The sequence below is a fragment of the Bufo bufo genome, chromosome 2, assembly GCF_905171765.1.
Source record: "Bufo bufo chromosome 2, aBufBuf1.1, whole genome shotgun sequence".
NCBI lineage: Eukaryota > Metazoa > Chordata > Amphibia > Anura > Bufonidae > Bufo > Bufo bufo.
Genome location: NC_053390.1, coordinates 479,869,421 through 479,888,616, shown reverse-complemented (window position 1 = coordinate 479,888,616; position 19,196 = coordinate 479,869,421). Strand labels below are relative to the sequence as shown.

Here is a 19,196-nt window from a genome sequence, read left to right as displayed (position 1 = left end):
CTTCATAGTCATGTTAAATGATCACTATAGTGTCAGGAAAACAAAGCGGTTTTCCTGACACTATAGTGCCCTGAGGGTGCCCCACCCGTGGTCCCCCTCCATGTTGCCAAGATAGAAGCCAAATGAAGGGGTAGTTGCAGGAACAAAATACTTTAATGGTATCGATAAAATATATATGTAATTAAGACACTGAGTGCAGTTCCATAAACAGGCCCAGCAAAATCCTCAGCACCAGGCCCATGATGCTCTTAATCCGGCCCTGGCCATTCCGCCCCTGCATGCTTTATTGTTGAGAAAGTGTGGAATGTAACGTGAGAATGGGTTGTCCTGGTTGTTTGTTTTTGTACATTATAAACTGCAATATATATCTTCTGGTAGGTCGATAAACTAGGTCGTGGATATCAAGGTGATCCATCTTCTGCTCTCTTGGAACTCCTGGATCCAGAACAGAACTCAAACTTCCTTGACCACTATTTGGATGTACCTGTAGACTTATCTAAGGTAAAATTTTTGCAGCTGACACAAACTAATGTATCTGTGCAACGATAGAATAAATGAATCGGGGCGGCAGTATCTCGCTTGCAGGTAATGGTTTCCTTCCTACTTTGTCATATGCTTGGTGCTCCGCCCGATGTATACAGGTGCAATGAATCACTTGATAGGTAAAAGAAAGAAGGATGCACTCACCACTGTTACAGTTGAATTTCTTTATTGTTTCATATAGATGCAAGTATAGAAAATAGGGCTGGGGAGGACCTGTTAACACACAACGCTGAGTGGCGACGGCCGTTTCGCGCTGCCGTGCTTCCTCGGGCCACTGACCTCATCGCGTAAGTCTGCGCCTCCTTTTAAGCGTCATTACGTGTGGTCATCATAACCTCTGACGCTTTTTCATTCATTAAAAGCCAAGCTACACATTATTACACAATAATTAATACATATTCATTTCATATAAATACGCTTAGGTTATTTCTCTCATTGAGACCCAGGGGACCCATGGCAGCCACTCAACTGATCCACCTTGCCTCTTTTTGTAATAATGGGCGTGCCTATCGCCACCCTGTGGCATGTTAGGGACCCGCTCGATACCTGCGAAGGCTAGACAATTCGGGTCACCTCCATGGGTCTCACGTACAGTACAGACCAAAAGTTTGGACACACCTTCTCATTCAAAGAGTTTTCTTTATTTTCATGACTATGAAGGCATCAAAACTATGAATTAACACGTGGAATTATATACATAAAAAACAAGTGTGAAACAACTGAAAATGTCATATTCTAGGTTCTTCAAAGTAGCCACCTTTGGGTATATGTGTGTGTGTGTATGTATATGTATATATATATATATATATATATATATATATATATATATATATATATATATATATATATATATGTATGTCTTTTTACATATACCCATGCTGGGTGAGAGAAAACTCTCTCTAAAATGACAACTTTGTATAAAAAAAAATGGGAAAAGTTGACTTTTAGAGAGATATTTCTCTCACCCAGCATGGTTATATGTGAAAATACACCCCAAAACACATTGCCCTACTTCTCCTGAGTACGGCGATACCACATGTGTGACACTTTTTGCAGCCAAGATGCGCAAAGGGGCCCAAATTCCAAAGAGCACCTTTAGGATTTCACAGGGCATTTTTTACGCATTTGGATTCCAGACTTCTTCTCACGTTTTAGGTCCCCTAAAATGCCAGGGCAGTATAAATACCCCACAAGTGACCCCATTTCGGAAAGAAGACACCCTATGGTATTTCGTGATGGGCATAGTGACTTCATGAAAGTTTTTATTTTTTGTCACAAGTTAGTGGAATATGACACTTTGTAAGGAAAAATAAATAAAAAAAATCATCATTTTCCGCTAACTTGTGACAAAAAATAAAGGTGCTCAGAAAGTCAGAGCTGCTTCAAAATGCGGAAATTCACATTTTTGTACCATAGTTTGTAAACGCTATAACTTTTGTGCAAACCAATAAATATACACTTACTGCATTTTTTTTATCAAAGACATGTAGAACAATAAAGTTAGAGAAAAATTTATATAGAAATGTGTAGTTTTTTTATTTTTATTTTACAGCTGAAAGTGAAAAATGTCATTTTTTGGCAAAAATTTCGGTCAATTTAGATTTAATAACAAAAAAAGTAAAAATGTCAGCAGCAATATAATACCACCAAATGAAAGCTCTATTAGTGAGAAGAAAAGGAGGTAAAATTCATTTGGGTGGTAAGTTGTATGACCGAGCAATAAACGGTGAAAGTAGTGTAGTGCAGAATTGTAAAAAGTGGTCTGGTCATTAAGGGGGTTTAAGCTAGGGGAGCTGAGGTGGTTAAATAAAAATGTGTTGTTTTTTTTTTGTTTTTTTTTAATCATTGATTTTTATCCACCCTGCTTTGTCAAATTAGTTATATTATCAGCTGAGCTTGTCAAATGTAATGTAAGAGAGCTGAGATGTAGTGGAGATGTAGCAGACCTGAGTTAGTCAAATGTAGTGGAATTCAGTTCTTTACACATAGTGCTGAGTTCCACACATGTAGCAGTGCTTGGTTTGTCAGGTTTAGCAGAGATGTAACAAGGCAGAGGCCCTCAAATGGGACAGAGTAGCGGAGCAAAATTTGTCACCTGTAATAAAATATAGTTCTTCCAATGTAGGAGATTGATATGCAGTATAGCTGAGTTTGTCAGATGTAAGAAAACAGATGTATGAGAGCTGTGTTTTGTTAAATGAGTTTTGACAGCTGAATTTTTCAATTAAAGTGTAGGTGAGCTGAGATATAGCAGTGCTGACTTTGTCAAATGTAGCAAAATTCTGTGTTTCTAGTGTAGCAGTGCTCAGTGTATATAAATGATATACAGTACAGACCAAAAGTTTGGACACACCTTCTCATTTAAAGAGTTTTCTTTATTTTCATGACTGAAGGCATCAAAACTATGAATTAACACATGTGGAATTATATACATAACAAACTAGTGTGAAACAACTGAAAGTATGTCCTATTCTAGGTTCTTCAAAGTAGCCACCTTTTGCTTTGATTTCTGCTTTGCAAACTCTTGGCATTCTCTTGATGAGCTTCAAGAGGTAGTCCCCTGAAATGGTCTTCCAACAGTCTTGAAGGAGTTCCCAGAGATGCTTAGCACTTGTTGGCCCTTTTGCCTTCACTCTGCGGTCCAGCTCACCCCAAACCATCTCGATTGGGTTCAGGTCCGGTGACTGTGGAGGCCAGGTCATCTGGCGCAGCACCCCATCACTCTCCTTCATGGTCAAATAGCCCTTACTTTCAAAGTTTTCCCAATTTTTCGACTGACTGACCTTCATTTCTTAAAGTAATGATGGCCACTCGTTTTTCTTTACTTAGCTGCTTTTTTCTTGCCATAATACAAATTCTAACAGTCTATTCAGTAGGACTATCAGCTGTGTATCCACCTGACTTCTCCTCAACGCAACTGATGGTCCCAACCCCATTTATAAGGCAAGAAATCCCACTTAATAAACCTGACAGGGCACACCTGTGAAGTGAAAACCATTTCAGGGGACTACCTCTTGAAGCTCATCAAGAGAATGCCAAGAGTGTGCAAAGCAGTATTCAAAGCAAAAGGTGGCTACTTTGAAGAACTTAGAATATGACATATTTTCAGTTGTTTCACACTAGTTTGTTATGTATATAATTCCACATGTGTTCATAGTTTTGATGCCTTCATAGTCATGAAAATAAAGAAAACTCTTTGAATGAGAAGGTGTGTCCAAACTTTTGGTCTGTACTGTGTGTGTGTGTGTGTGTGTGTGTGTATGTATATGTGTGTGTATATATATATATATATATATATATATATATATATATATATATATACACACACAGTTTGATATTTTCTGATCTATATCACTATATATATATATATATATATATATATATATATATACACACACAGTTTGATATTTTCTGATCTATATCACTATATACATCTATATAAATGTATATAGAGATATAGATCGGTAAATAAATCTATATATATATATATATATATATATATATATATCTCAAACAAAAAACAGTAGCAGCACACCACTATATGCGCTAAGACTAAAAGAACAGGTAAATGTGTGAACAGGGTCAAATACATGGCGCCAATAGTTAGTGGAGAAGCTCTTAGCGCATATTATTGATCAAAAATATGTCGGGCCCACCTACCAGACGGCAAGGTCGCTTCTCATCAGGTAGGACCTACTCTAACACGGAATGTCCAGCTCTGTTGTTTCTCTGATTAAAAGCACCAAGTGGTGGGGGATGGGCGGGGAGTGCTAAGTTCCACAGAGGATGCCTAGTCCTCTATACTATATATCTATCAAAAAACGGAACAGCACCTCCTGAGACAAATCGCAGGTGGGCCCGACATATTTTTGATCAATAATATGCGCTAGGAGCTTCTCCACTGCTTTGCAGTAACTGTATGGCGTCATGTATTTGACCCTGTTCACACATTTACCTGTTCCGTTTTTTGATCAGAGAAACAACGGAGCTGGACATTCCGTGTTAGAGTAGGTCCCACCTGATGAGAAGCGACCTTGCCGTCTGGTAGGTGGGCCCGACATATTTTTGATCAATAATATGCGCTAAGAGCTTCTCCACTGCTTTGCAGTAACTATATGGCGTCATGTATTTGACCCTGTTCACACATTTACCTGTTCACTTAGTCTTAGCGCATATAGTGGTGTGCTGCTACTGTTTTTTGTTTGCTGTATTATGCCGGGTAGCTTGCACCTGTGATTTGTCTCAGGAGGTGCTGTTCCGTTTTTGATATAGATAGATAGATAGATAGATAGAAACAAAAAACAACTTTGGGGTTTAGTGCTGTATGTAGTGCAGTTCTTCTGCCTGTGTGAGCTAAGAGATGATCATGTGACAGTGTTTGTATGCGAGGTTAGGATGTGCAGTGCAGGGGGAGGAAAGGGCAGATTATTCACACCCACAAATATTCATGAGAGTGAGCTCAGTCATTGCAGTTACATGCCCCCACAGCCTTGCTGCAGCATGTAAACAAAGCATGAATAACAGAACTATGGAAGGTGTGAGTATGGGTATTTCTTTTAACCACCTCCCGTCTGCCCATTGACTATAAACGTCCGGGAGGTGGATCTCTATCTCTGAATGGACGTTTCTGACCGTCTATTCAGAGATGGCAGCTGCACGCTAATTGTGCAGCTGCCGAGCGGGTGCCCCGCTGCCAGTGACAGCAGGGCACCCCAGAGAGAAGGCAGGGACAGTTCCCAGGTGTCCCTGCCTTCTAGATCGCTGTATATGCACTTCCTGTCCCAGGGGCCGGGGGAGTGCAGGAGCTGTCTGGTCTTCCATCGACCTCGATCAGCCCTGCACGGAGCCTGTACAGCGCTGTATTCTGCTGTACAGCCTCTCTGGGGGGTGTATTTCTCCTGTAACTGGGGCTACTATGTCAGCCCCAGTTACAGGAGAAATCAATAGTGGAAGAAAAAAAGTGAAGTGTCCCCCAGAAGTCTTGTATGACCTTATGGGGGACGCAAAGTGTAAAATAAAAAAAAGTGTTTTTATAAAATAAAAAAAAATCCCCAAGTAGGGCTCCAGATGGCAACCAAAATGGTCGCCAATGCGACTTAGAATTTACAAATGGCGACAAGACTTTTTAGTCTTGTCGCCATTTGCGACTAGACCCGCCGCTGCAGCTCTGCTCAATACAGCGGCGGGCACAGGAGCTGATCGTTCTCAGCAGCGCAGGAGGAGTCTCTCCCTCCCCCTGTGCTGCTGCCGCCGCCTCCGCCAATAAGAAGAGGCGGGAGGAGGAGGGGAGGGGCTGTGGCCACTGCGCCACCAATGAAGAAAACTGACCTGTAATACAAATACAGGAGGCGGGTGCTGGAATCAAATAGCCGGCACCCGACCTCTGTGACAGGGAGCTGTGATCAGCGGCAGTTGAGTTAACCCTTCAGGTGCGGTACCTGAGGGGTTAATTGTAGCTGATCGCAGCCCCCTGTTACAAAGGTCGGGTGCCGGCTATTTGATTCTGGCACCCGCCTCCTGTATTTGTATAAGAAACGTTGGTGGCACAGTGCGCCCCCCCCCCCCCCCCCCCAGTATAATAAACATTGGTGGCTCAGTGGGAAGTGCCAATGAGGGTTAAAAATAATAAAAGAAAATTTACTCACCTCCTCCAGTTGATCGCGTAGCTGCCGGTCTCCTGTTCTTACTTCTTTCTTCAGGACCTGTGGTGACGTCACTGAGCTCATCACATGGCCCATTACCATGGTGATGGATCATGTGATGAGCACAGTGACGTCACCAAAGGTCCTGAAGAAAGAAGTAAGAACAGGAGACCGGCAGCTACGCGATCAACTGGAGGAGGTGAGTAAATTATTTTTTTATTTTTTAACCCTCATTGGCACTTCCCACTGCGCCACCAATGTTTATTATACTGGGGTGATGGGGGGGCACACTGCGCCACCAATGTTTATTATACTGGGGTGATGGGGGGGCACACTGCGCCACCAATGTTTATTATTTTGAGGGGGGGCACACTGCGCCACCAATGTTTATTATTTTGAGGGGGGCGCACTGCGCCACCAATGTTTATTATATTGGGGGGGGGCCCACTGCGCCACCAATGTTTATTATACTGGGGTGATGGGGGGGCGCACTGCGCCACCAATGTTTATTATACTGGGGTGTTGGAGGGGCGCACTGCGCCACCAATGTTTATTATATTGACCTTCTACTATGCATTCTGTATTCAGAATGCTATTATTTTCCCTTATAACCATGTTGTTATAAGGGAAAATAATACAGTGAATAATAGACTTTCATTCTAGGAACCATGCGTGAAAATCGCACCGCATCCGCACTTGCTTGCGATTTTCACACAGCCCCATTAACTTCTATGGGGCCTGCGTTGCGTGAAAAACGCACAACATAGAGCATGCTGCGATTTTCACGGAACGCACAAGTGATGTGTGAAAATCACCCCTCATGTGCACAGCCCCATAGAAGTGAATGGGTCCGGATTCAGTGTGGGTGCATTCCGGTATTTTGAATGCCGGATCTGGCACTAATACATTCCTATGGGGAAAAATGCTGGATCCGGCATTCAGGCAAATCTTAATTTTTTTTTTGCCGGAGATAAAACCGTAGCATGCTGCGGTTTTATCTTTTGCCTGATCAGTCAAAATGACTGAACTGATGCATCCTGAACGGATTACTCTCCATTTAGAATGCATGGGGATATACCTGATCAGTTCTTTTCTGGTATAGAGCCTCTGGGACGGAACTCAGTGCCGGAAAAGAAAAACGCTAGTGTGAAAGTACCCTAAAATATTAAGTTTAAATCCCCCCTTTCCCAATTTTACATATAAAATATATAAACAATAAATAAATAAAGATATTACATAGCGCTGTCCAAACTATTAAATTATTCAAAAATATCTCCTATGCGGTGAGCATTCGCCATTTTTTAGTCGCCTTGTCACAACAAAAAATAGCATAGGACTGTTCTATTATGGGCTGAATGTTTCATAAAATGCGAAATGCACGCAGCTTTTTTTGGTGTTTTTTTTTTTTTGCGCGGTATTGAGTATCGCAATACTTTTTTATGGTGACGAAAGCGAATCAAAATTTTGGTTTCAAAACAACCCTACGCCGATCTGATCGGCGTAGCGTTGTCACGATACCAAAATTTTGATTCAGTTTCGATTTGGCGACTAAAAATTTGATTTGGCTCCTAAATTTTCAGTTCAGGAGCCAATGGCTACTAGGTTTTTTTTTTTTTAGGCTGGAGCACTGCCCAAGTAATTAAAAATAAAGTTAAAAATAGATTTTTTTAAATAAAATAGACATATTTGGTTGATGACATCACCGAAATAGAAGACGTCATCGGCGCAGGCGCACTGAGGGAGTTCTGAGGAGACGAGCCTCCTCATCTCAGAGCGCCTGCGCCGAATCAACACAGGCGTGCGATTTTTGAAATGCCGACAGGGCTGGCCGGAGGAGGAGATCCCGGCTGGCCCTGTCAATCAACAAGAGGAGGGGGCGGATTTCTGTAGCAGCTACCAGCAAGTAGCCGCCCTACTTGCTGGTAGAGACCGAATTTGCATATGATAAAACTTTGCTGGATCAATGTAAGTAACACAATTATATTTTCATATATCGCTATATAACTAATTTAACTAGCCCCAAAAAAAAAATCACTTTAGTGGGGTGACAGAAGCCCTTTAAGGTATTGCCACGTCTGTAACAATCTGCTCTATAAAAATGTCACATGACCTAACTCCTCAGCTGTAAAAATAAATCAATAAAACTACCAATTTTTTGGTCACCTTGCCCCATAAAGTGTAATAATGAATTATCAAAGAATTGTATGTACCCAATAATGGTACCAATAAAAACGTCAACTCTTCCTGCAAAAAAACGAGAACCTGCACAAGACGATGGGCAAAAAAATATGGCGTTCAGAAAATGGATACACAAAAACATAATTTTTTTGCCAAAAATGCTTTATTATGTAAAACTGAAACAAAGTAGACATATTTGATATTGTCGCGTCCGTAACAACCTGCTCTATAAAAATAGCACATGGTATACCCTGTCAGATGAATGTTGTAAAAAATAAACCGTGCCATAACAGCCATTTTTTGGTTACCTTGGCTCACAAAAAACATATAGAGCAATTAAATATCATATGTACCCCAGTATAGTACTAATTAACTTTAATTCTTGTGGAGGGTTAACAAAGTTTGTAAAATACGTTTTGAGTAACTTGAGGGGTGTAGTTTCTACAATGCGGTCATTTATGGGGGATTTCCACTATGTAAGCCCCACAAAGTGACTTCAGACCTGAACTGGTCCTTAAAAAAGTTGACTTTGGAAATTTTTTAAAAAAATTAAAAAAACTGCTTCAAAAATTCTAAACCTTCTAACATCCCAAAAAAATTCAATTACATTACCAAAATGATGCCCACATAAAGTAGACATATGGGTGAGGTTAATTTAATTAATATTTTATGAGGCATCACTATCTGTCTTAAAAGCAGAGAGATTCAAATTTAGAAAACAGTGAATTTTTTTACAATTTTCGTTAACTTTTGGATTTTTTTTAATAAATAAAGGTGAAATATATTGACGCAAATTTACCACTGTCATGAAGTACAATGTGTTACTAGAAAAGAATCTCTGAATGGCTTGGATAAGTAAAAGCATTCCAAAGTTATTACCACATAAAGTGACACTTGTCAGATTTGCTAAATTAGGCCTGGTCAGGAAGGGGATAAGTGGCCCGGATGTGAAGTGGTTAAGAAATCAAGCTTAACTAATGTATATGATGAGTTTTATAAAAAAATATATATATATATTTTTTTCCATAACTCGGATAGCCCCTTTAACCACTTCAGCCCCCCTAGCTTAAACACCCTTAATGACCAGACCACTTTTTACAATTCTGCACTACACTACTTTCACGGTTTATTGCTCGGTCATACAACTTACCACCCAAATGAATTTTACCTCCTTTTCTTCTCACTAATAGAGCTTTCATTTGGTGGTATTTCATTGCTGCTGACATTTTTACTTTTTTTGTTATTAATCGAAATTTTTCTCTAAATTTATTGTTCTACATGTCTTTGATTAAAAAAAAAATTGGTTTGGGTAAAAGTTATAGCGTTTACAAACGATGGTACAAAAATGTGAATTTCCGCATTTTGAAACAGCTCTGACTTTCTGAGCACCTGTCATGTTTCCTAAGGTTCTACAATGCCCAGACAGTAGAAAAAAACCACAAATGACCCCATTTCGTGCAGATCACTATGGCGAAATACATATACAAACGGAAAATGCAAATGTGATCGCACACTACATCCAGCACTATGCCCTGCGAAAAAAATGTGGGGGGTTGAGTCCGCACAACCTGTCTGTAGGTGCAGATCACTAGTGCTGGATGTAGTGTGCGATCACATTTGCGTTTTCCGTTTTGTATATGTATTTCGCCATAGTGATCTGCACCTACAGACAGGTTGTGCGGACTCAACCCCCCACATTTTTTTCTTTGTAGCATATATTGGAGGCGTGGCGATCTCCTTTGAGTCTTGCACACCTGACCAGTCAATCTGTCCTGGAGGCTGGTTTTAAAGTCAGTATAAAACTGAGTCTGCTTATATAGAACTAACCAGTAGCCATTTGGCTCCAGGAGAAGTATATGGTGGGCTCAGCATGCATGTTGGTACTTGCATCCCTGGATCCGATGAAAGCTGTAATGGCACCGGACGGGGTTAAAAGCAAAGTGTGCTTGGCTTGCATGCTGACCTGCATTCCCTGGACTTTGTGTGGCTGTCATGGCCCATAAACAGGTAGGAAATAGCGTTAGGGACCACTCAAATGAGACGACCTTGACGCGGTGAGTGGCTTATTACGCTTTGGCCAAAATGTACACCAATGTCTCATCCAGCATGGAGGCAGGGCATAGTGCTGGATGTAGTGTGCGATCACATTTGCATTTTCCGTTTGTATATGTATTTCGCCATAGTGATCTGCACCTACAGACAGGTTGTGTGGACTCAACCCCCCACATTTTAAAGTCTCATATTCCACTAACTTGTGACAAAAAATAAAAACTTCCATGAACTCACTATGCCCATCACGAAATACCTTGGGGTGTCTTCTTTCTAAAATGGGGTCACTTGTGGGCTAGTTATACTGCCCTGGCATTTTAGGGGACCTAAAGCTTAAGAAGTAATTTGGAATCCAAATGCGTAAAAAATGCCCTGTGAAATCCTAAAGGTGCTCTTTAGAATTTGGACCGCTTTGGGCACCTAAGCTGCAAAAAAGTGTCACACGTGGTATCGCTGTACTCATGCTGGGTGAGAGAAATATCTCTGTAAAAGTCAACTTTTCCCATTTTTTTTAATTTTTTTTTATACAAAGTTGTCATTTGAGAGAGATATTTCTCTTACCCAGCATGGGTATATGTAAAAAGACACCCCAAAACACATTGCCGAACTTCTCCTGAGTACGGCGATACCACGTGTGTGACACTTTTTTGCAGCCTAGGTGCGCAAAGGGGCCCAAATTCCTTTTAGGAGGGCATTTTTAGACATTTGGATTCCAGACTTCTTCTCACGCTTTAGGGCCCCTAAAATGCCAGGGCAGTATAAATACCCGCAGCGATTTTACGGTGTTTTTGCAGTGATCAGAAAAAAAAATCTGTCACTGCGGTGGGGCGGACTGAACGCAAGTGTGCGCACAAGATCAGGCCTGATCGGGCGAACACTGCGTTTTTTGTAGAGCCTATAGAACATGTCCTTTTTTTGTCCGCATGTCCTTTTCTTGCATTTTCTATATAGTTCTGGCAATGTGCGGATCTGCAAAATGCAGAATGCACATTGCCGGTGTCCGTGTTTTGCAGCTCCGCGGTGTCAGTGTTTTGCGGATCCGCGGATCCGCAAAACACATACGGACGTCTGAATGGAGCCTTACAGGGGGTGATCAATGACAGGGGGGGGTGATCAGGGAGTCTATATGGGGTGATCACCCCCCTGTCTTTGATCACCCCCCTGTAAGGCTCCATTCAGACGTGCGTATGTGTTTTGCGGATCCGCAAAACACATACGGACGTCTGAATGGAGCCTTACAGGGGGGTGATCAATGACAGGGAGGTGATCAGGGAGTCTATATGGGGTGATCAGGGGTTACTAAGTGATTATTATTATTTCAAAAATCGCGCGCCTGTGTTGATTCGGCGCAGGCGCTCTGAGATAAGGAGGCTCGCCTCCTCAGCACTCCCTCAGTGCGCCTGCGCCGATGACGTCACCGTAAGAGAAGACGTCATCGACGCAGGCGCACTGAGGGAGTGCTGAGGAGGCGAGCCTCCTTATCTCAGAGCGAATCAACACAGGCGCGCGATTTTTGAAATGCTGACAGGGCCGGCCGGAGGAGGAGATCACGGCTGGCCCTGTCAATAAACAAGAGGAGGGGCGGTTTTCTGCGGCTGCTACCAGCAAGTAGACGCCCTACTTGCTGCTAATCAGGTAATTAGCATATCATAAAAGTAAGTTTTTTGCCAAATCTACTGAACGAAAATTATTAATAACATAATGTATAGCAATACATAATGTATAGCAATATCGCAGTACACAAAAAAATTTTTTTAGTGGGGTGACAGAAGCCCTATAATGAGTCACCCTACAGCAACCATACAGCTGCAGCTAAAATAATTGTTGTATAGATACATAGCTGTGGATTTCCTTCCTAGCAGTATCATTGATAAATAGGTGCCCCTATACCCGAAAAAGCCAACATGGTACTTTATACCAAAAGTTCGCAAGTCACTGGCCCAGCCCCCTGGCCACCCTATCGTGGCAGGCATTGGGTCAGTGACTGAACCGCTTTCCAAATATGTCGACTGGCTTTTGCGACCACTTTAAAAAAAGCCCCTACTTATCTTGGCGATACTGGCGATTTCCTTCTGGCGCTGAAGGCATTTCAGTGGCAGGAGGGATTTAGCTTGATGTTGAAAGCCTATACACCTGCATAGGACGTGTGTGAGGGCAATTATGGATATTTTGGGCAAAACTGGTAAGAGTGATCTCTATTGTCAGTTCATTGAAGATTTTTAGAATTTCGTTCTTACTAATGTGTTCAGATTTGGTAAACTGTGGTTCAAACAAGTATATGGAACGGCGATGGGTACACCGGTATCATGCACTTTTGCCAATTTGTATTTAGCCACATTTGAGGACAAGCATATCTTCTCCATAAAAAAAACGTACCTACGTTACACGTAGCGTTACGTTGATGATATATTCATGGTGTGGTCAGGTACGGAGTCCTAGTGTAGGGAATTTGTCTCTTCTTAACGAGACCAAGGACATGAATATGAAATTCGCTTTAAATTATGGTGGTACATCTTTTGGAGTTCCTTGATTTTTTTTCTCATTGTTGAGGATGGGATTCTAAACACTGGGAGTTATCCATGACAGTTTTCATACACCTAGCGTGCAAAAATCTATCCCCTATTACATTAGGTTGAAAAGAATCAACACCACTAAAGAGCGGTATGTCAAACAAGCCCTTGATTTAGGAGAGAGGTTGCTTGTGAGGGGCTATCCAGAAAAGAATATAGAGGTAGCTATGAATAAAGTGGATCTATATACACAAGAACTATTAAATAACTATTAAAAAAAACTGCGAAACAAAGAAACAATAAAAAGAACAAGGGGAGGTTTGCATTTGCTTTTAAGTTCAGTCATGCAGCAGATTTAATCAGGCATATTACCACAACAACTGGGATATATTAAGAAATGAGGAGAGCCTGAGGGAGTTTGTAGTAAACAGACCACTGGTAACTTTCAGGAGATTATTATTATTATTATTATTATTATTATTATTATTATTATTATATATATATTTTTTTTTTTTTTTTTTTTTTATTATTATTAAAGCGCCATTCATTCCACAGCGCTGGAGGTATACATAATACAGACAATTGCACTAATCATAAACAAGACGAGTTACAAACTGGTACAGAAGGAGATAGGGCCCTGCCCGTGAGGGCTTACAATCTACATGGTATGGGAGAAGGACATGGTAGGTGCGGGTGAAGTTGGTCATGGAGGCAGCAGGGTCACTGGTTGTAGGCTTGTCTGAAGAGGTGGGTTTTCAGGTTTATTTTGAAGGATTCCACTGTAGGTGAGAGTCTGATATGTTGGGGTAGCGAGTTCCAGAGTATGGGGGATGCACGGGAGAAATCTTGGAGTCGATTGTGGGAAGAGGCGATAAGAGGAGAGGAGGAGGTCTTGTGAGGATCGGAGAGTGCGTGTGGGGGTGTATCGGGAAAGTAGCTCAGAGATGTAGGGAGGGTAAAGGTTATGGACGGCCTTGTATGTATTTGTTAATACTTTGAAGTGAATTCTCTGGGCAATGGGGAGCCAGTGAAGGGATTGGCAGAGGGGAGAGGCAGAGGAGTAATGGGGTGAGAGGTGGATTAGTCGGGCAGCAGAGTTGAGGATAGATTGGAGGGGTGCGAGAGTGCTAGATGGAAGGCCACAGAGGAGAGTCTTACAGTAGTCTAGGCAGGAGATGATGAGGGCATGTACAAGCATTTTCGCAGATTCAAAGTTAAGGAAAGCACGGATGCGTGAGACCGGAGAGAGTGTGCAGCCATTGATCGTGATAGGTCTGTTGGGGGGGGGGGGGGGGGGTTGAGCAAGATGGGGGGAAAGAGGATGAATTCTGTTTTATCCATGTTAAGTTTTAGAAAGCGAGAGGAGAAGGATGATCTAGAGGATAGACATTGTGGGATTCTTGATAGTAAGGTGGTGATGTCTGGACCAGAGAGGTAGATTTGTGTGTCAGCGTATGAGTGATACTGAAAGCCATGGGACTATGAGCTGTCCCAGGCCAAAAGTGTAGATAGAGAGGAGCAGGGGTCCTAGGACAGAGCCTTGGCGGACACTAACAGAGAGGGAATGAGACGAGGAGGTGGTGCGGGAGTGGGAGACGCTAAACGTCCGGTCTGTGAGGTATGATGTGATCCAGGAGAGGGCCAGGTCAGTGATGCCAAGAGATGAGAGTTTACAGCAGAAGGGAGTGGTCAACAGTGTCGAAGGCGGAGGACAGAGTATTGTTTCTTGGTTTTGGCTGTCAGTAGGTCGTTGGTGACTTTGGTGAGGGCAGTCTGTCGAGTGGTGGGGTCGGAAGCCAGATTGTAGGCGGTCAAAGAGGGAGCAGGAGGGGAGGTGAGAAGACAGTTCAGAATGGACATGTTGTTCAAGTAGCTTTTGAGGTATACGGAAGAAGTGATATGGGGCGATAACTGGACAAAGAGGATGGGTCAAGTGAAGGCTTTTTGAGGATGGGTGTAATGGTAGCGTGTTTAAAAGCAGAGGGGAAGACACCAGAGTTAGGGCTGGAATAAACGCTGTGGTGAGGTTAGGGATGAGGTGGGATGGGATTGGGTCAAGTGCACAGGTGGTGAGATGTGATCTGGATAGTAGAGTGGAGAGTTTTTCTTCTGTAATGGTGGAGAAGCGGGTTTTGGGAGAAGAGGACCGAGCTGTTGTGTAGAGGGTCTGTGGGGACTGTGTAGTGAAGCTTTCTCTGATGTTGACGCTTTTGGTTTGAAATATTTGGCAAAGTCCTCAGCTGAGAAGAGAGGAGAGGGTGGGGGTGCTGGGGGACGGAGAAGGGAGTTAAAAGTGCTAAAAAGTTGTTAAGGGCTGTGGGCCAGGGAAGATATGAGAGATGAGAAGTAGGCCTGCTTTGCATCAGCGAGTGAGGATTTGAATATGAGGAGGGATTGCTTGTATGCGGTGGAATGATCTTTTTGAATGGGATTTCTTCCATTGCCACTCAGCAGCCCTGGAAGCTTGTCTGAGTTTTTTGGTCAGGTTGGTGTGCCAGGGTAGTCTGTTAATTATTCGGGTTTTGTTGTGTTTGAGGGGGGCAACAGTGTCCAGAGCTGTACTTATTGTGGTGTTATATAGGGTGGTAGCAGCATCTGGGTCTTGGAGGGAACAGATGGTAGAGTGGGAGAAGAGTCAGAAAGCAAGCGAAAGTCGAGATGTTTAAGGTTCCTGCGGGGGTGTGCTAGTGTGTGGACCGGGGGAGCAGCTGAAGAGACCAATGAAAAGGTGAGTAGGTTGTGGTCAGATAGGGGGAGAGGCGAATTAGAAAGGATAGATAGGGAGCAGAGGCGGGTAAAGATAAGATCCAAAGTGTGACCATCTCTGTGGGTGGGAGCTGAAGACCATTTTGATAGGCCAAAGGAGGAAGAGAGCGATAGGAGTTTAGAGGCGGCCGAGTGGCAGGTGTCAATAGGGATGTTGAAGTCACCCATGATGATAGTGGGGATGTCGGCAGAAAGAAAGTTTAGTAGCCAGGTGTTAAAATGGTCCAGAATGATGGTGCCTGGGCCTGGGGGGCGGTAAATGACGGCTACTTGTAGGTTGGAGGGAGAGTAGATGCGAACAGAGAGTACTTCAAATGAGGTGAGCGTAATGGAGGGTGGCAGTGGAGTTGGGCTGTAGGAACAGGTGTCTGATAGGAGAAGACCAACTCCTCCACCATGTTTGCAGCTGGGGCGGGGGGTGTGAGTGAATTTAAATCTACTATAAGAGAGTGCAGCAGGGTAGGAGGTGTCAGAGGGTGTCAGCCATGTTTCTGTAAAACCCAGAAAGGAAAGGTTGAGAGATGAAAAGTTCATGAATGTACGACAGTTTGTTACAGTCAGAGCGTGCGTTCCATAGTGCTCCTACAAGAGGAACCAAAGGAGCAGGGGTCACAGGAATGGTTATTAGGTTTAAGGGGTTGCAGAAATTTGTAGAAGGAGATTTGTCTTGGGACGTAGAGGTGATAGTGGGGATTTGCTGAGGGGGGGCCTGGATTTGGAGAGATATCACCAGCAGTAAGGAGAAGCAGAGAAAGTGTTAATAGGTGAGAATAGGAGAGGGCAGGAGGTATCTGTGTATGTTTGGGAAGGAAGTGTTTTATGTTGCCAAGCAGGTTTGTGCAAGCTGTCAGATGAGAAGGTAAGATGGAGGGAGAGATGAATAGTTCCTTGCTTGGTGAATGGACGTGGGGGTATTTCAGGAGATTGTGGAAGAGTGGTAAGAGTAAGAGGAAAAATTCAAACCTTGTTTGCATTAACCATGTCTGTAATTACCTGTGGTCCCCTTCTGGTGCAATTCTGGTATAATTCAGTCTGTGAATAAATGGTATAAGTTTATAGTGGCTCACCCTTCAGACAGCTAAGGTAGGTGCTCAAACTAAGGTGTGGTTCACCCTAACCACAGTGGGGGGTTTGGAAATTATGATATAATATAGTGAGCACTCAATATCTGCTGCTATACATCTGGTCCGATTTATATAAATTATTTATTAAGTCACAATACAGCATATATTACATGAAATTAGATTAAAATTGAACAGTATATTATATAGCTCAGTCTGATATAAAATATCGCAATTTGTTATTCCAGATATATATCAATAAAAATTGAAAAATTAAAAATTAAACTTATTATAAAAATATAGTTATAGATATATAAATAAATTAAATAAATATAGAAAATCCTTATTGTATCTTTATAAGCGCTACACCTGTGTTTGCAGCGCTACAAAGTCTCAGTCATATATCTATGCTGGGAGGAAAGGCTCACAATTTCATGCGGTATCTTCGTGAGTATAAAGTTCAATATTACTCACTATTTGGGGTCCAGCTTGTGCGTATCAGTCCGTGGTGGAGTCCCACCACAGGTCAGTGCACTCACCCGGTTTCTTTATAGCGCTATAGGATAGCTTCCAATAGCTCCACTCTGCAGTGTCGTTATGGTAGATGAAAAACCTGCTTACAACTGACTGACTTATATGCGCCCCACGTGTAGCTGGCGTCCTGTGTTTTACCGGCACTCCACGAGGTCAGGGCGTCAGGGAGTCCTCGCTTGTAGATCAGTTCGAGGCTCCTATGGTGAGTCAGGAATAATATCAGTTACCGTCTATGCGGTTGTGTCCATAACTCTGCATGCTGATCAGCTGGTGATTCCGATATGGTGAGGTGTCTCTTTCAATATAAGGATCCCATCCGCTATACGCGTTTCAAGGTCTCTGACCTCTTCCTCAGTAGCTGGTCAGCGCGTATAGCATGCAGAGTGCTGATCTACAAGCGAGGACTCCCTGACCTTGTGGAGTGCCGGTAAAACACAGGACGCCAGCTACACGTGGGGCGCATATAAGTCAGTCAGTTGTAAGCAGGTTTTTCATCTACCATAACGACACTGCAGAGTGGAGCTATTGGAAGCTATCCTATAGCGCTATAAAGAAACCGGGTGAGTGCACTGACCTGTGGTGGGACGCCACCACGGACTGATACGCACAAGCTGGACCCCAAATAGTGAGTAATATTGAACTTTATACTCACAAAGATACCGCATGAAATTGTGAGCCTTTCCTCCCAGCATAGATATATGACTGAGACTTTGTAGCGCTGCAAACACAGGTGTAGCGCTTATAAAGATACAATAAGGATTTTCTATATTTATTTAATTTATTTATATATCTATAACTATATTTTTATAATAAGTTTAATTTTAAATTTTTCAATTTTTATTGATATATATCTGGAATAACAAATTGCGATATTTTATATCAGACTGAGCTATATAATATACTGTTCAATTTTAATCTAATTTCATGTAATATATGCTGTATTGTGACTTAATAAATAATTTATATAAATCGGACCAGATGTATAGCAGCAGATATTGAGTGCTCACTATATTATATCATAATTCAGTCTGTGCACTTAAGAGTTGCACTTGAGAGATGTTGCATTTGGAAAGACCAAGGTGTCGCACATTAAACGATAAGTTAGTGAGGAGCCGTTTTTGCTAAATAAATGTGAGTAAATTGGTTAACAGATGGGAAACCGAGAGGGAATTTATAAATGTGGCAACTGTTCATTTTGTAGATACAATTGCCTAAAGAAATTCTTGATGTTTGGAGGTATTCACTATAAAGTAACTCAATTCATTACATGTACAAGCAATTCTGTACTGTATCTAGTGTTATGCTGTTGTGGTACCTTTTTTATATAGGTAAACAATAAGACCCCTGTATGAAAGGTTCAGAGAACATGTGAACTCTGCGGAAACAGGTAATGGATGTCCCAGACTCATCAATCACGTACATGAGACCCACTGATTCGACCTGAATTGTCTAGCCTTCGCAGGTATCAAGCTTGTCCCTAACATGCCACAGGGTGGCGATAGGCACCGCCCATTATTACAAAAAGAGGTCAGGTGGGTCATTTTGAGTGGCTGCCATGGGTTCCCTCGGTCTCAATAAAATGACCAGAGCGTATTTATATGAAATGAATATGTATTAATACATTATTGTGTAATAATGTGTAGTTTAGTTTTTAATGAATGAAAAAGCTTCAGAGGTTATTATGATGACCACACGTAATGACACTTAAAAGGAGGCGCAGAACTGCGTGATGAGGACAGTGGTCCGAGGAAGCGCGGCAGCGCCAAACCGCTGTCGCCGCTCAGCGTTCTGTGATAACAGGTCTGCTCCAGCCCTATTTTCTATACTTGCATCTATATGGAAGAATAAAGAAATTCAACTGTAACAGACAGTGGTAAGTGCCTTTTTCTTTTTTTACCTATTATCCAGTGACA

The 19,196-nt window shown here is 42.3% G+C and overlaps 1 protein-coding gene across 1 annotated transcript in view; it reads left to right on the top strand.

Moving 5' to 3' along the window:
- The window catches only part of LONP1 (lon peptidase 1, mitochondrial), a 327,100-nt gene that overhangs the window by 137,256 nt on the left and 170,648 nt on the right, over positions 1-19,196 (top strand). Inside the window, exon 12 of the mRNA XM_040417757.1 lies at positions 379-501. Coding sequence (XP_040273691.1) covers positions 379-501 — 123 coding nt within the window. The remainder of the gene's footprint in view (positions 1-378; positions 502-19,196) is intronic.